General features: G+C 43.4%; 1 protein-coding gene across 1 annotated transcript in view; it reads right to left on the minus strand.

The window, feature by feature from the left end:
* Window positions 1-1,226: 1,226 nt before the first annotated feature.
* Window positions 1,227-18,253, minus strand: part of LOC123992960 (immunoglobulin superfamily member 11-like) — a 93,085-nt gene continuing 76,058 nt past the window's right edge. The window contains exons 2-8 of the mRNA XM_046294629.1: window positions 17,553-17,716; window positions 11,321-11,528; window positions 10,736-10,891; window positions 9,491-9,613; window positions 6,368-6,515; window positions 4,704-4,903; window positions 1,227-4,672 (exon numbers count right to left, since the gene is read on the minus strand). Of these exons, the coding sequence (XP_046150585.1) occupies window positions 4,377-4,672; window positions 4,704-4,903; window positions 6,368-6,515; window positions 9,491-9,613; window positions 10,736-10,891; window positions 11,321-11,528; window positions 17,553-17,716 (1,295 nt within the window). The 3' untranslated portion in view covers window positions 1,227-4,376. The remainder of the gene's footprint in view (window positions 4,673-4,703; window positions 4,904-6,367; window positions 6,516-9,490; window positions 9,614-10,735; window positions 10,892-11,320; window positions 11,529-17,552; window positions 17,717-18,253) is intronic.

An 18,253-nucleotide genomic window follows, 5' to 3' on the forward strand; every position in this document is an offset into this window, starting at 1 on the left:
ACAATACATATTTTACATATTTACAATGTTTACTATTGGCAATATAATATCTATATAAGCACAACCTGATGAACTTATGGCCACAGTAGACAATGCACCATCACTTGTCTGGGTTTTGTGGTTATCCCTCCTCTCCATTTCTAGTTTAAGCAGTTGTGTTTCGGGCCAGGGTCATTATGGGACAAATCCTAACTTTTAAGTTGAATTTTCACTCTGTCTCACATTGACATCAATGCATGACTAAGTAAACATGTAAGTGGAAGTTAGGATTCGCCCCAAGAGATGTCTAACAGAGGAAACAGATGCGCTCACCTCATCTGACCTGAACCTGTGGCTCTTTAATAATTGTTAAAGATCAGTTGAGTGCTTGTCTGTGACCAGACACAACAAGCTTGTGAACAACCCCGGGGTTATCAGCAGAGTACATACACAGTGCCTTCAGAAAGTATTCACACCCCTTGACTTTTTCCAAATTTCGTTGTGTTACAGCCTGAATTTAAAATGTATTTTTTTGGTATTGGCCTACACACAATACCCCACAAAGTGGAATTCTGTTTTTCAACATTTAAAAAAATGATTTATAACTGAAAAGCTGAAATGTCTTGAGTCAATAAGTGTTCAACCCCTTTGTTATGCCCTAAATAAGTTCAGGAGTAAAAATGTGCTTAACAAGTCACATAATAAGTTGCATGAACTCACTCTGAGTACAATAATAGTGTTAAACATGATTGTTGAACGACTACCTCATCTCTGTACCCTACACATACAATGATCTGTAAGGTCCCTCAGTCGAGCAGTCAATTTAAAAAAAGATTCAAGCACAAAGACCGGGAAGGTTTCCCAATGACTCGCAAAGAAGGGCACCTATTTGTAGATGGGTATAAAAAAAGAAGCTGACCTTGAATATCCCTTTGAGCATTGTGAAGTTATTAATTACACTTTGGATGGTGTATCAATTACACCCCAGTCACTGCAAAGACACATGTGTCCTTCTCAACTCAGTTGCCAAAGAGGAAGCAAACCGCTCAGGGCTTTCCCAATGAGGCCAATGGTGACTTTAAACCAGTTATAGTGTTTAATGGCTGTGATAGGAGAGAACTGAGGATGGATCAACAACATTGTAGTTACTCCACAATACTAACCTAATTGGCAGAGTGAAAAGAAGGAAGCCTGTACAGAATACAAATATTCCAAACATGCATCCTTACTAAAGTAATACTGCAACGTGGCAAAGCAATTAACTTTTTATACTGAATACAAAGTGTTATGTTTGGGGCAAATCCAATACAAGACATTATTTTCAAGCATAGTGGTGGCTGCATCATGTTATGGGTATGCTTGTAATCATTAAGGGCTAGGGAGTTTCTCAGGATAAGAAATAAATGGAATGGAGCCAAGCACAGGCAAAATTCTAGAGGAAAACCTGGTTCAGTCTGCTTTCCACCAGACACTGGGAGAATAATTCACCTTTCAGCAGGACAATAACTTAAAACACAAGGCCAGAAATCTACACTGGAGTTGCTTACCAAGAAGACAGTGAATGTTCCTGAGTGGTCGAGTTACAGTTCTGACTTAAATCTGCTTGAAAATCTATGGCAAAACTTGAAAATGGCAGTGTAGCAGTGATCAATAACAAACTTGACAGAGCTGGAAGAATTTTCAATAGAATAATGGGCAAATATTGAACAATCCAGGTGTGCAAAGCTCTTGAAGACTGACAGCTGTAATCACGGCCAAAGGTGATTCTAACATGTATTGACTCAGGGCTGTGAATAATTTTCAATCAAATCAGGCTGAAACACAACACGTGTAACAAGTCAAGGAGTATGCATACTTTCTGAAGGCACTGTACATGAAAGAGTACATACATAAATCATATGGATGCACTCTGACGTTGAAACAAGTCTCTGAACACCAAACAAACTCAAAGAATACTCTCCGAAGTTGTGCGTATGACCTGATAATACTGAACAGTGTTTTAGTCTCATGGCCGCATGATTAAGTTATGAATATAATCTTGGTTCCCTGATGGAGGGAATGAGACAACACATAAGCCAATGAGCTGAGTGAGTGACTGAAAAGGAACAGTTTGATAAAGGTCTATCTTTCACATCAACAGTCCTCCTAATGTGCTTCACCTGGTTGGTCTTTATTGCTTCAGGACGGAAAGTTCTGCTCACCATCCATATTGCTTTACTTGAGGAGGTTTAATTGACTACGTCTAATGGCTTCTTACTGGAGCATATTTCAATTAACTTCAATAACACTTAACTTGAGCACATTGAATGGCCAAATTCATACTGTGGAGACCACAGCTATTATTGGGTGCAGTATATGTAGAGACTGAATGAGAAAGATTACTGACCCCAAATACAAGAGATGTTTTTTTTTCCCTCAGGAGTAAGTGGGGTTTTTTTTGTTGGTTAAAATTAATAGTACAATTTTTTAAATGTAATATCACACAATATCAAAACAATTTGTCTTTCGAGCGAGATATTAAGTTCAATATTAATAAGAGTTTAAATGCAAAGAGCAGGACAGATAATTTTGGCAAATTAATATAAAAACCTAAATCAGCAGTTAGTTTCAGGTATAAAAAAAAAGATGGTCCTCGAAGCGTTCTTACCTCCAATAGCAACACATTACAACACTGCTGGAACAAACCTAGATGTTTCATTAACAGGTGGTATTCATTTCATTTTCAACTATCATTGGGGATACTTCAGTTAACTTATTTCAATGCTAAATTTGTAGCTGTGAAAGAAATCAAAGTGCCCTGGAAAACAACTGGTAGAGAATGTATTAAATGTATGTTAAATCATTATTACAATCAACAGACGCAGACAGTCATTTTAGTATACGGGTTTCGGTGATACTTTGTCATTTTTGTATGAATTGCACTGCCCAAACATGCAGCTTCACCCACAGAGGACACCTAGTTGTAAAAAATATAAAATAAAAACGACATCCCTTCTTTACAAACACAATACAACATTCTACAAAACCCAGTTTAGTTTAGTCTGTTAACAGAAATGAATAGACCTCTTAAATTAAGCTGCATGAGTTGTAAAATATGCATCCATTGGAGATTAAAAATAAAAAATAAATGTATTATTCTTAAATTCACAACCTAGCCTACCAGTAGTTACAATAATTCCAGTAGGTACAAAACAGTGATTGTTAGCATTCTCAAGGGAAATCCCCTTTAAATATACATTTTCTTAAAGGATGTATGAAATAAGATATCCCCCATGTTTTCTTGTCGAACAGCACTGATGTGAGATTTGGATTTTGTTAAAACAAATCAATAGCAGGTTGAAAATAGCACGTATTTCCATAAAACACGGTCAGTACGACTCAAACTGCAGATTCAAGTTTCAGGGAGAGGTGTTTTAGCATAATGGGATCTTGAGGTAAGACCATAGTTACCAATACTGGACCGAATCAATGTAAATTCCGAACCCTTACCGGTTTGTGCTGAAGAGGCTCCATCTCTCCCATTTGTAACGCTGTAGAGGTAACGGGGGGTGCATAGGTAAGACCGTTCCATAATGAAGACATAGAAATATATGTGTGTACACTGTTCGTAATGGCATGACTTCAGAGGAGTTTTTCGATGAAAGTGTGTTACCGTGCAAAACAAAACGTATGAACGTGTTGAAGTCGGAGCTAATGGACAGAATCAGAAACCCCCTGTCCAGTCAAAGGAACAGCCTACTGTGTTGTGCCATTCTGTTGTCTTTGCCATTTGGTACTTCACCAGAAATCCCCGTAACTCTCTACTCTTCTAAGGCCATTTCCACCACTATGGTTCTGTTCATGTAAGACCACTACAGTGAATCAAAGAACATCTCTGACATTTAAAAAAAGAAAAAAGATACAAAACGATTATAATCACCGCAATAGCTGAGTGATATGAAATAATAGCAAGAATCCGGTTCTTTGTTTTCAATGGAATATACAGTACATGCTCGTTCGGATGCTTCTTTATGGGACTTGCAGGGCTCGGAGCGTCTAGGTGTGGTTAAAACACAGAGATTAAACGGTTAATGCTCACTGTCGTGATGAGTCCAAAACGCACAGTCACAGTCACCTGAAAGGTCAGATGATCATGTGTGACTTTTGTACGATAATCCCACTGGTTACAGCCATTTAAATGCAAGGAACCAGTGAGAGAAAACCACACCCAAGAAAAGATACAAAACCAACCAATAGCAATAGAACACCTGGTGCTGCTTTCAAACGGGATCCTGTACTTGGAGACGTTGGCATTAGATGAAGTCGGTAATGTAAAATCCCCTTTAATGAGTAAAAAAAAAGGGAGAAACAGAGACGAAGTGGGGAGGCAGGCTGGTGCAACCCAGTAAGAGTTTACTTTAGACCAGAGAGCCTGCTCTGCTCTGGGCTGGCACCAAGACGGGCACGGCGCCCATGCGCTCCAGCGTGGCCTGGCTTACGGCGTACGAGTGCGTGAACCCGCCATGCGATGCCACCGTCACGGGCTTCAGGCTGACCGAGCCATTGCTGCGCACCATGGTGGGCGGGGAGGGGGCGGAGTTGGTGGTGACCACCAGAGTCTTGGGCGGGGGGAGGGTGTGGCTACCATTGGAGTAGGCCTGACATGCCAGGGGGGCGGAGCCCGGCGGAGCCAGTGTCCCGTGTCCTGTGTGAGCTGCATGTCCCCCCCGTTTGACCTGTGTGACCCGCTTGCCCCGTAGGGAACGTCTGGCGTGTGTCACCATTGTGGCGGGTGTAGGAGTTGGTGTCGTAGTTGGGCTTGGGGTTGTGCCAATAGCGGCTGTTGTAGGTGTTGGTGGACGTCAGGGTGTCGTTCTCCGAGGATGAGGCGTCGGCGTGAAACGCTTTCACTAACGACGACCTCTTAGGGGGCAGGTCGTCCTCTCTGTAAAGCACAAAGGGCAAGGGGAGGTCACTATAGGGACTACAGAAATGACAGGAGGTTCAAATTGAGTGTTAACAGGTGTTCATATCCAACAATCTCTTAAGTCATACTTCACCCTTTTAACGTATTTCTATCAACATCATAATATGTGATGTACGTATTTGGTGCTTTTACGTTACCAAGTGTGTTGGAACATCCAAATATCGCCTTAATACTCAATTAGGTTTCCCTTCCAATTCTGACTGTTTCGTCAATGCCCTATGATGTAATCCGCTGCTTAAATTCCACTGGCATTTCTTCTTCTTCATGTTTGACTGAACTGCAAATGAAAATGGACTCAAAATGGACTTGTCATTGCAAGCATTGGGGTCGGTTTTAAAAAACGTTGTTTTTAAATAGGAAAATCGATCTATTCGTAACACCAGTCTGAGCAGTCAGTGTTTCATGGGGAAACATTTTCAAGAAGATTTTGTGTTTGATCTCCACTAACAGCGTTTGGAACGCTCTCTCTCTCTTCGCAGATGAAATGTAGTGAGACTGGTAGGGTAGGAGATGTAACAACGGGATGTAAGTGAGACAGTGTATTCAATTGGCACGTGCCTTGTCTTATTTCGGGCTTAGAAATGAATAGTTAAACAGCTATAGGGGGCACCTTTTGGAAAACCAACATGAGCCAGAGAGACAAGATTTACTTCTGGCTTCAGATGAGCCACAGTGGCCCTGTTGTGTTTGATCAACAACCACAACTAATGTTCACTTGTATTATAAATGCATGGTATCATCTAGCCGGAATAGTGCTTGCAATGATTGGGATGTGCTAAATGACAAAACAAAGACAAGCGGTTACAACTGGAATGACAAACAACAGCAACAAACGGTTTAGGAGGATCCATTCTTCAAATTGGTATCACTCTAAGAGGTGTGACATTCACTTCCACAGCTTGGTCCTGATCAATGGAGTTAGAGAACATGGTAAATGTCAGTGGTGTACATGAAGCGGTACCACACACAGACCACATTTCAATTCAGGGACATTATCAACACCCAAATGAGGCAGATGTTATCCCACTAGCTCAGAGCTGAAACATTTCAACAATGATTTATCTTCAAATTGATTTATGATCTCATTTAGGGGAAGAATAGGCAGGCCATTTAAACAAGCGACGGAGAATTCACACGGTGTTTGAAATGAAAAATTGGGGTATGATGAAGAGAATGTTGGTGAGTTTGAAGTTTGAACGCCGTGAACACATGGATAAAACTGACTCCAAAGGGGTAATCGTACCATTTCAAGGATACAGTATATCTCCGTTTTCAAGACTTATCTACTACATACTCTGTGTAGCCTATCAAATGCACGGCACCAGAACAGTTGTGATGAGTTCAGGTTCTAATGTTTAGACCAGTGTGTTGACAGAGATGTGTGGCAAACGGCAGAAAGAAGGAATACAATGAAAGACCCACCTGATCTCGTTGGGTATCTCCTCCTCCTCGTATTTGTTCTTGTTCTTCCAGTAGAAGAGTGTCACCAGCACCAGTAAGGAGCAGATGATGACAGCCAGCACGCCCGTGGCGATGGTGCCAGCTATGAGACCCACACTCTGGGGCTGGGCTGAAGGGCCAGGGGAGAAAGAGAGAGAGAGAGAGAGAGAGAGAGAGAGAGAGAGAGAGAGAGAGAGAGAGAGAGAGAGAGAGAGAGAGAGAGAGAGAGAGAGAGAGAGAGAGAGAGAGAGACTAAGTCACGTTCGTTAAGTACAACACAGAAGAAGATGGACTGAAACAGGGATGAACCTCTCCAATATGAACGACTTTGTTCTCCGATACAAAACGTTTTGCTGTGGTGTGCACTGATGAACGGGACCCAGGTCACGAACGACCGGTCATGCCTCTACAACAGCTACTTTCAATACTGCTAGCTCCTGAGCCACAGCACAAACACCTATTCATCCGTGGAGCGAAGCCACTCTAGTAAGGCCTGCATTATGACATGAATAAAACATTGAGGAGCTTAGTTTGAACGCCAACCACATGCCCTGTGGTTCTCCAGGAAGTAATGATGTACCCCCCCAGATAAACACTAAAGAGAGATGGAGGGGGAGGAAAAGCTGTGTTTGTACTGTCTGCATTTTCTTTCATAATGAGTTAAATACACACAGTGGCCACTGTCTATTTGATCAGGTCACTTTTCGTCTGCATCCTCAAAGGTACTTGATAATACAGTACGTTGAATATATCCATGGATGCAAATGGTTCTATTCTGCTACCATAGTGAATTGGGGGAAAGATTTAAGTGGCCTGAAGTGTGATTTAATGTGGCTGTATGTCTATTAGGACGTTTGAATTTGACCATAATATCTGTACCATACAACCTACGAAACCAGTACCATTGTGCTTTCATCAGCAAATGATTTGATTGTGAGTTTTAAAAACCACAACTTTAGACGTGTATTCATGCTAGCTTCTTCCACTACGAGGGCAGTTTTGCTCTGTCTGTTGTCCTACAACTCAGAGGGAACAGCACAGTGGCGGGTGTTTAATCATACATGCTGCAACATACGCTGAGAGAATGATGCTTTCATTGTTTAAGGCTGAACAGATGGCTGAGTGGCGATAAAGCTTTTATAGGATCACTCTCCTGATCTAACAGTGGGTCGCCTCCTTGACAAACAGACAGCCCCCCGAGCCTCTGTCAGAGCACTCACCACAGCCAGTGACAACTGGTGACATGCCATTTACTCCTTTAAACAATCACAAACCCCAAACGAGCCACTCACTGAAGTTGTCAGTGGTATCAGTGACTGTCTACTCTAAGGCAGGGTCAGGCGAGTGCAGTAGCAGTAACTCAGGTGACAGTGTTACTACCCTCTGGCAGGGGTGGAATTGGGAGAGGGGGAGCGTGGGAACAACGTTTTCCTAGAGTAGCTGAAGGCTGGGACTAAAAACACACATAACTAATATAAAATATACCGTCTGTGAAATTGATGTAGTATGTACAGTGGGGCAAAAAAGTATTTAGTTAGCCACCAATTGTGCAAGTTTCCCACTTAAAAAGATGAGAGAGGCCTGTAATTTTCATCATAGGTACACTTCAACTATGACAGACAAAATGAGCAAAAGAATCCAGAAAATCACATTTTTAATTAATTTATTTGCAAATTATGGTGGAAAATAAGTATTTGGTCAATAACAAAAGTTTATCTCAATACTTTGTTATATACCCTTTGTTGGCAATGACAGAAGTCAAACGTTTTCTGTAAGTCTTCTCAAGGTTTTCACACACTGTTGCTGGTATTTTGGCCCATTCCTCCATACAGATGTCCTCTAGAGCAGTGATGTTTTGGGGCTGTTGCTGGGCAACATGGACTTTCAACCCCCTCCAAAGATGTTCTATGGGGTTGAGATCTGGAGACTGGCTAGGCCACTCCAGGACCTTGAAATGCTTCTTACGAAGCCACTCCTTTGTTGCCCGAGCGGTGTGTTTGGGATCATTGTTATGCTTACATCTTCAATGCCCTTGCTGATGTTGGAGATTTTCACTCAAAATCTCACGATACATGACCCCATACATTCTTTCCTTTACACGGATCAGTCGTCCGGGTCCCTTTGCAGACAAACAGCCCCAAAGCATGATGTTTTCACCCCCATGCTTCACAGTAGGTATGGTATTCTTTGGATGCAACTCAGCATTCTTTGTCCTCCAAACACGGCGAGTTGAGGTTTTTACCAAAAAGTTATATTTTGGTTTCATCTGAACCATATGACATTCTCCCAATCTTCTTCTGGATCATCCAAATGCTCTCTAGCAAACTTCAGACTGGCCTGGACATGTACTGGCTTAAGCAGGGGGACACGTCTGACTGTTTGAGGTTGTGGACAGGTGTCTTTTATACTGATAAGTTCAAACAGGTGCCATTAATACAGGTAACGAGTGGACGACAGAGGAGCCTCTTAAAGAAGAAGTTACAGGACTGTGAGAGCCAGAAATCTTGCTTGTTTGTAGGTGACCAAATATTTATTTTCCACAATAATTTGCAAATAAATTCATAAAAAATCCTACAATGTGATTTTTCTGGAATTTTTTTCTCATTTTGTCTGTCATAGTTGAAGTGTAGCTATGATGAAAATTACAGGCCTCTCTCATCTTTTTAAGCGGGAGAACTTGCACAATTGGTGGCTGACTAAATACTTTTTTGCCCCACTGTATAAGCTGGAAGTAAAGCCAATTTATTGTTGTCCATTAGTTTACTCCTATTAGGGGAGGGATGGTAGGGTTAGAGGAAAATAATAAAGAAGGAAAATATATATTTAAAATAATATATCTATTTACAAAAAAAATGTATATTGGTTATTGGAAATGATGCAGACAATTGCATTGATAGACGCCACAATCTATCTGCAATATTAAAGCTGATCTAGCTCTTAAAATAAAAAATATCTAGAGTATTTCCAGAGTGAAACCCTTTTTAACAATAACATGTGTATTCAAAGGATTTAACATTGATACGTTCCAAGAGTGTTTATTTTTATTTGATTCAGAATGATACTGCACAAAGCCCTGCTTATGTCATCATTATGTTGGGTACTTACGTGCCACAACCTGCAGGTTGAGTAGACAGGTGCTCTTGGCGATGGCGTTGGAGGCTGTACACTGGTACAGACCAGAGGTACTGGTACTGATGTTCCTCAGTGTTACGGTCCCTTGCATCTGGTCTGGGGTTTAAACATCACCGGGGATACAACATCCACAACCCCAGAACAAATAGACAGGACACAAAAACATCTCATTCAAATGCATTGGGATTAAATATGCATGAAATTCCTTTAGGACTAATGATTAACGGAAATATTTGCTTGTAAAGTGTTCCAAAACATTCACACATTACTTGCATAATTGAAATAACCAAAATAATTTCAAATAATTTAGGCAGTTGAAATAATTGTTGAGCAAAGCTTATTCAGCATTATGCAGATATGTTACTTCAAGTAACAGTATTATTCAACTTGCTTTAGGATATGGTACTGTAACTGGGACTACTGGCGAAACCCCAATAGGGGGCGCCAAATCACTTACCGTAAAACAGCTGGTGTATATTTTGTACATTATGTAGTACCTTGCTGATATAAACCCAGCTACAGCGCCATTGTTCACACGTCTGATACTTTATGGAGTATTACGTTATATTACACTACTGCCTTACACTAAAGGCTACCACAAGAGCATGGAACAAATCACATAAGCACTAAATCCAGATTACTATCCTAGATTTCACCAGTACCATTTTTTCTGCAACATGGGCTGTTTTGCAGACAGATATCATGGTGGCAGTGTTGGTACAGTTGATATCTACTGTGTAAAACAACAAAGACTGACAGGAGGAGGAGTAATGAAGGAAACCTAAGCCGATTGGTCCTTGTCGAGGGTAGCCTTGTGTTGAAGTGAGCAGAAGTATAGTACGGTAAGAATCACACTGTGCTGTGATGACACAGCTGGAGAGAGAGAGGAGAGGCCACTGCACTGCACGGCACACACACACACACACACACAAAACTGGGTCCGCATTAAATAAAAAACTTCTCAGAGTAGGACTGCTGATCTAGCATCAGTTTGCCTTTTAGATCATAATGAATAAAATGACAGGAACTCGTGACCAGCTCCTGCTCTGAGACGCTTTGTGAATGCAGGCCCTGAACTGGACCAAGGTGGGTGGTGGCACCCTGAGGGGCAGAGTTGGGGGCGGATGGGCTGGGCCACGGTGACGTTACCAAAGATACCTGTTGATTTACCAGCGAAGGTGGGGCAAAAGGGCACGCCCACGGCCAGGGGTTTAATACCTTGCATGGCGGTGTGGGGCAGCTTGGGCAGCGACTCCAGCTTCTCCCAGGCGTAGGTGGGCGTGGGGATCCCCTCCTCGCTGTTGCACATCAGCATGATGTCAGCGCCCACGTCCAGCGTGCCCTGGACACGGCATGCAGGCACCGAGGGGGGCACTGGAGAAACCGGAGGGAGAGAGAGGGGTATGGTTAGTACCTTGTCGATCAGCACAGACAGATCCTAGCCTACCGAAGAGGCATCGGGTCTTACATTTTACGTTACATTTGAGAAATATAATAGATGCTCTTATCCAAAGCAGGTCTTGTTTTTATAGCACACACATACTGAACTGTGGTGTGCCAACACGCTGTAAGAGTCATCTTTAAAACCAGCTTAGGAGACTCATTAGTCAAAATAATAAGCTCATATCATACGACAGAATTCTTACAATATGCAATGCGTTTACACTTCCTAGTTTTAATGCGTCCATTTGTATCACAGTAGGCTCTGTAGCCTGGTCAATAGTCAAGTTATAGTGGCCAGGCTACATATGCATAGTATGCAACTCCTTAATTGTAATTCTAATGCAGCAGTGAGTGTTTTACCCAGCACGGTGAGGCCGATGACCCCGATGTTGCGCCCCCCTCTGTCGGGGAGGTTGTTGACCAGGCACTGGTAGGTCCCCGTGTCTGACAGCTGGGTGTTGTTGATGAAGATAGAGGCACTTGTGCTGGGCATGGTGGCCACGAAACCCACCCGGCCATTCAAGTGGTTGGCTAGACTGAACACTTGGCCACCTTGGTAGATGATCACCTGCAATAAGAAAGACAAAAAGGCAGAGATTCACTCACTCCGTTTCTATGGAATATCATTAGTTTGACCTAACGAAGAGCCCTATGGATAGATGTGGGTCGGTCATTAGGTGGTCATTAGGAACGTGCAGTGTGCAGGTCTTTCTGTTCTTTTTCTAGGATGTGCCAAAGACCTACCTTCTATGGAACATCAGTCGTTTCCTGTCACTGTACATCCAGGTGTGACTTTAGGAAACTGTGGCCAACTGTGTCCATCCTGGGTTAGCAGCGGAAAATACATTACTTTGATGTCAATTGATGCACAAACATAATGTCTGAATTGTTGGATCTTGGGGAAATAAAGGATATGACAGTATCTTAAATCTGAAAACAATCACTGCTTTTTTATTTAACTAGGCAAGTCAGTGGTGAGGGTAGGTAACAACATCTCCACCCCGTTGATCCTCAACACTGGGGCCCCACAAGGGTGCGTTCTGAGCCCTCTCCTGTACTCCCTGTTCACCCATGACTGCGTGGCCACTGCGTGACTGTGTGGCCATGCACGCCTCCAACTCAATCATCCAGTTTGCGGACGACACTACAATGGTAGGCTTGATTACCAACAACGATGAGACGGCCTACAGGGAGGAGGTGAGGGCCCTCGGAGTGTGGTGTCAGGAAAATAACCTCACAGTCAACAAAACAAAGGAGATGATTGTGGACTTCAGGAAACAGCAGAGGGAGCACCCCCCTATCCACAGTAGTGGAGAGGGTAGTAAAGTTAAGTTCCTCGGCAGACACATCACGGACAAACTGAATTGGTCCACCCACACAGACAGCGTCGTGAAGAAGGCGCAGCAGCGCCTCTTCAACCTCAAGAGGCTAAAGAAATTTGGCTTGTCACCAAAAGCACTCACAAACTTCTACAGATGCACAATCGAGAGCATCCTGTCTGTATCACCGCCTGGTACGGCAACTGCTCTGCCCCCACAACTGTAAGGCTCTCCAGAGGGTAGTGAGGTCTGCACAACGCATCACCGGAGGCAAACTACCTGCCCTCCAGGACACCTACACCACCCGATGTCACAGGAAGGCCATAAAGATCATCAAGGACAACAACCACCCGAGCCACTGCCTGTTCACCCCGCTATCATCCAGAAGGCGAGGTCAGTACAGGTGCATCAAAGCAGGGACCGAGAGACTGAAAAACAGCTTCTATCTCAAGGCCATCAGAATGTTAAACAGCCAACATTGAGTGGCTGCTGCCAACACACTGACTCAACTCCAGCCACTTTAATAATGGGAATTGATGGAAATTGATGTAAAATATATCACTAGCCACTTTAAACAATGCTACTTAATATAATGTTTACATGCCCTACATTACTCATCTCATATGTATATGTATATACTGTACCCTATATAATCTACTCAATCTTTATGTAATACATGTATCACTAGCCACTTTAAACTATGCCACTTTGTTTACATACCCTACATTACTCATCTCATATGTTTATACTGTACTCCTTACCATCTACTGCATCTTGCCTATGCCGTTCTGTACCATCACTCATTCATATATCTTTATGTACATATTCTTTATCCCTACACTTGTGTGTATAAGGTAGTAGTTTTGGAATTGTTAGGTTAGATTACTCGTTGGTTATTACTGCATTGTCGGAACTAGAAGCACAAGCATTTCGCTACGCTCGCATTAACATCTGCTAACCATGTGTATGTGACAAATACATTTGATTTGATTTGAGTTAAGAACAAATTCTTATTTACAATGACGGCCTACACCGGCCAAACCTGGGCCAATTACTTTCCTCCTTATGGGACTCCCAATCCCGGGCGGTTGTGATGCAGCCTGGAGTGGAACCAGGGTGTCTGTAGTGACGCCTCTAGCAGTGGGATGCAGTGCCTTAGACCGCTGCTCCACTCGGAAGCCGAAGTAATGTAATCATATAAAGTTCTAAAAAAGCCTTTCTCTGGTAAACACTAGAGATAAGTCAACAGAGAATCACCAGCCAGGCAAGTGAGTCCATGAGGATTCTGCACACGAAAGACTGCAGGTGCAACAAATATTCACAAGAGGGCGACGTAGTGTTGCAGTATACACTGAAGCATCATTTGACAGCTGGAAGGATGGAAGGTGGTCCAGCCGTCGTACAACATGGTTGTTCTTGGATAATAATATACAGAATGATCATTTCGAAATGTGCTGAACTATACATGTATTTTACATTACAACAAGCATGAATTTAAGAGCAACTTCCATGCACAGCTTAGTGGTCAACATACTGTTACAATGATACACAACAAGGAACTAAAACACCAAACTATAGTAACTATGGTACCATAGTAACTACGGTAACTATGGTATGACATGACATGATCAATTCATCAGCAATGCAATTTCTCTTCAGAAAAGTGATGCCAAAGTGGACAAACATCCCCCAAAAAAAGAAGTACTATTGAAATGAGACCTCGTGTTGATTTGAGCTCTTCCGAGCTGCGTGTTTGAGAGTCCGGGATGTTCAAATGCGTTTTGTTGCTTTGAACTCTGAAAGAAGCAGCCATTTGTGTGCACCTTCTAAATAAATCAAAAAAACACCTAACCCTTCAGCCAGGCACACAAAAGCATGCTGGGGAATCAGGGAGGCTATTCAGCGTTGTTTGAAAGAAACCCCATTGAACTGTTCCGTTCAAAGGACCCAGGGAGCCACAGAACCGTCTCAGTAGGGCTGATGTTCTGCCCTCTCCCTTCCTCCCTCCATCTCTCCCTCCACACTGCTGCTTTACTGCATGTCAATTGCGGAGCCGCAATTTCCTGAGCGCTGTACGCTTTGTCCTCTTATGTGCAGATGAATAGGCAGCCCTTCAGCTGTGATGAGACCCAAAACGCACCCGCAACCGCAGCAGCCACTCTGTATTTATGTGTGTGTGTGCGTGCGTGAGATCACCCTTCACTCTCGTGTGACCTCCTTGGTGACCTAACGCGTAGCCGGGAAAAGAGGTCATGGACAGTGTGCAGATGGCGGTGATCCCTAGTAAGAACTGGCCTGGCCCCGAAGACCATGTCCAGCTCCATATCCCTCTGCCTTCCCATCCCGTCAAACAGCCTGTAAACCACTGAACAACCCCACTCCCAACACTCATCAGACATGACATAGGTTGCATTTATTAAGGCACAACATGAAGCAAAACATTGCAAAAAGTTCAAAACAAGCATTTCTTATCGGGCAAGTTCAGATAGTTTCGGACCGTTTTTTTTCCGTTTCATGCCTGGTGAATAGGACCCCGGTCTGGATCATCTCCTATACTTCCTGTAACACCTAGCATCAGGATACAGCCGTGTTTTATTAGGGAGTCAAGAAGAATGGACAGATTCATTTCCAAGGCTCTACATACCAGGCCCTCACCATCCGCACGCGTTCTGCCTTAAAGTATCAATCAGCGGTTGAGACAACAACAAAGCGTTCTCCCCACCACCGTTTCGTTAAAAAGCTGAGGGACGGGGTTGGAGAAATGGAACCACTCTGAAATTCATCGACAGAGCTATGGACGCAAGTACTGACCACCAATGCCATCAAATGTTTAGCTTAAACCATATTTTGAGGCTATACTGGTTTTGTTTACATTTACTTTGTTTTATAAACATTGGAATACATTTTTGGGGCGGTCCTGATGGGGTACGACAGTTGAACTAAGCTCATGAGGCATTAATAAGGGATATTCTTCAAGAATCAAATGGGTACATATCAGTCCAACAATGCACGTAGCTACTGCAGTTTGCCCCTTTAATCCGAGGCTAAACACGGAGGATTAGAGTAAACAAACAGAAGAATTCGAATCTTTTGTGAAGGGAGCTGAAGCATCGGATCGTCAGTCAGCCTAAAAGGTTGATGGTTTACGAGTGTTGAGTGTTTTGGGAGAACCACTGATGTTCTCACGTTTAATCTAGAGCCGGGTGAACTGAACTCTGTCAACATCTTATTTATATCTTATTCATAACCTCAGGGATGGTCTAAAAGATACCAAATACACGGAGCAGTCAGAGAGAGTCTGCACTGGTAAACAAACAGGTAAGCATAGGCCTATGCATGGTAAGTGAGTACGAGTTAGCGTGCATCGTAAAGGCTGCCTTTCATTCCGCAGTCCCAACATAAGAATGTTGACGTCCAAAAGACTCCCGTGGTTCTTTTAGAAAGACAAAAATCCTATAGATGAATGTTAAATCATATCATTTTTTCTATAATCTAAAGATCATGGGACGGAATACTGTGATCAAACTTAACACGTGACAAAAACGTAGGCCTTCAACATGGCCGTATGCTTTTCATTGTAGTCTGTTTTCTACAAAGAATCATGTGTGTGTCACAAACGTTCACTGTGGCACAGGCACAAAATGCTGGTATGGATTACGGCAATACCTTTATATCACTGGTACTATTCCAATATAACTCTTAGGGAACAACTTCTGTAACTAAGCTTTAATAAGCATAGCAACTGCAGACAAGGACACAGTTCTTACCGATGTTAATTATGTTTTGCAAGAAAATACAAAAAAGTTCGAGTTAAGAGGTAAGCATATTAGGTCATAACTGTATGTATTTACTAGCTTGTTACCGGGAAATGTTCTACTGGTATTGACTCAAAACATACTGTATCTATTGCAGCGTGTGGCCAATTTCACATGCTTGTGCTGCACGCAAACTACTTCACCCAAGTTGATGAGTGTAGGTGTCTTCAATACTTTACTGTACCTATACTGTAGTTCTGATGAGGTGTTGTCGTGCTAGCCTAGAGCTGACTGTGTCTTCTTCCTGTTGTCATGGTGCCTGAAAGCCTGAGGTGGCACACGCACACACACACACACACACACACACACACACATCTGTACTCCGCTGAGACTACGTCACCAAATGAATGTGGTGGAATAATTCCTTCCTGCTAGAATCATCCAGACACAATGTTTCCCGAGCCTCGTCGTTTACACCAAAAGGGTGCTCAGACAGGCGTGAAGGAGGTTAAGACATCCGATGGCTCTACGTTAGCAAATCACTCTCCATCTGTGCGTTTGACTGTGTCAAAACAGCCTCTGTGTACATACCTGTGCAGTGCAACCTTGTGTGTAGGTGTGGTGTGTGAGCATGGTGCGTGTGTGTGCACATTTGGATAAGATTGGATATCTTTCAGTTGCATGCACCTCTATGTACGTTTTCCTGAGTGTGGTTACTGTGTGTGTGTCATGTAAGTGTGTTTATTACTTCTCATTGTATGCATGTGTGTGCGTGTGCGTGTGTGCATTCACGCATGTGTGTGCTCCACTGCCTGATTGTGTGTGTATGCCTGTGTGTGTGTGTGGTGTGAACAGCTGCTCCAGGTTAATTAGTGCAGAAGATTATTACGTTATGTGGATGAGGTTAAACGTGTTGGAGGCAGGTGAGGTTGTGACGCCTGCAGCTGCAGATGAGAGGAGATCAGACCGAATCAAAGGGCCAGGAGAAACCTGCGTGCTTTGTTTCATGGCCTTACAACGCAACAGCAACCGTCTTTGGGCATACAGGAGCAGCCGCTTACATCCGGTTCTGGCACGGCTATAGATAAAGTCTGCACATGCGCCATGTTCACACGGATTAGCCTGGTGGGCCAGGCGTGTGTTGTATGTGCCGTATGCCGCGCTGAAAACACTACAATACCCAGGGGACCTGGCACCGATGCGTGCGGTGTGATTATGGTCCGAGTGTGACTGATGTGGGTCACATGGGAATACAGTACAGTATATTCACAAATCCTCATTGAGTTGACCAGTCTGGCTGGTCAATAAAGTTGTGTTGAGAGATTTTGTTGGTTAGGGAGAGGGCGTAGGTGTATTGAACTGTGGAGAGGGATGTGATGGTGGCGTATGGGCCGGCCACCTTGCCTGAGACCTTTAGACTTTCAACAGCTAATGCCTAGGCTTTAGTTCAGAGGGTTGACGCGGTTTTGAGGCACACAGACTACACAGATCATATACACATGTTTAGAGGAGGGTTACCTGTTCGGGCTGATTGGCATTGGACAGCGGGATGACCATCCAGATAATGTTGAGGTTGTTGAGGGCAGCGCTGGTGGAGAAGGAGCAGGGCAAGATGGCCGCCTGGCCGCGGGCTACCTGGATGCTGCTCTGGGTCACTGTGACATCCAACGCCCTCACGCTCACTACAGAGAAAAACATACAGAGAGATTTAGTGGGTGGATAGAAACATTTCCCATAAATTTCACGTAAACATTTACTGTGGATAGAGACATTCTCTGTATCTGAAATATTTAACAGAAAGCCGTACTCGGACGCATTTAAATGCTTTTGATATAGCCTAAAAGTAAGGTTAACTCATTTAGACTAAATCGCGGAAATGGAGGAAAACTCACCTCCCTGCGGACCTGGCATCCTTTCGCTCCCTCCTCTCTACATTTTCCTCTTCTGTCTCTGCTGCTAAAGCCACTTTCTACCACTCTAAATTCCAAGCTTCTGCCTCTAACCCTAGGAAGCTCTTTGCCACCTTCTCCTCCCTCCTGAATCCTCCTCCCCCCCCTCCTCCCTCTCTGCAGATGACTTCGTCAACCATTTTGAAAAGAAGGTCGACGACATCTGATCCTCGTTTGCTAATCAAACGACACCGCTGGTTCTGCTCACACTGCCCTACCCTGTGCTCTGACCTCTTTCTCCCCTCTCTCTCCAGATGAAATCTCGGGTCT

This window comes from Oncorhynchus gorbuscha, linkage group LG13 (genome assembly GCF_021184085.1).
Source record: "Oncorhynchus gorbuscha isolate QuinsamMale2020 ecotype Even-year linkage group LG13, OgorEven_v1.0, whole genome shotgun sequence".
NCBI lineage: Eukaryota > Metazoa > Chordata > Actinopteri > Salmoniformes > Salmonidae > Oncorhynchus > Oncorhynchus gorbuscha.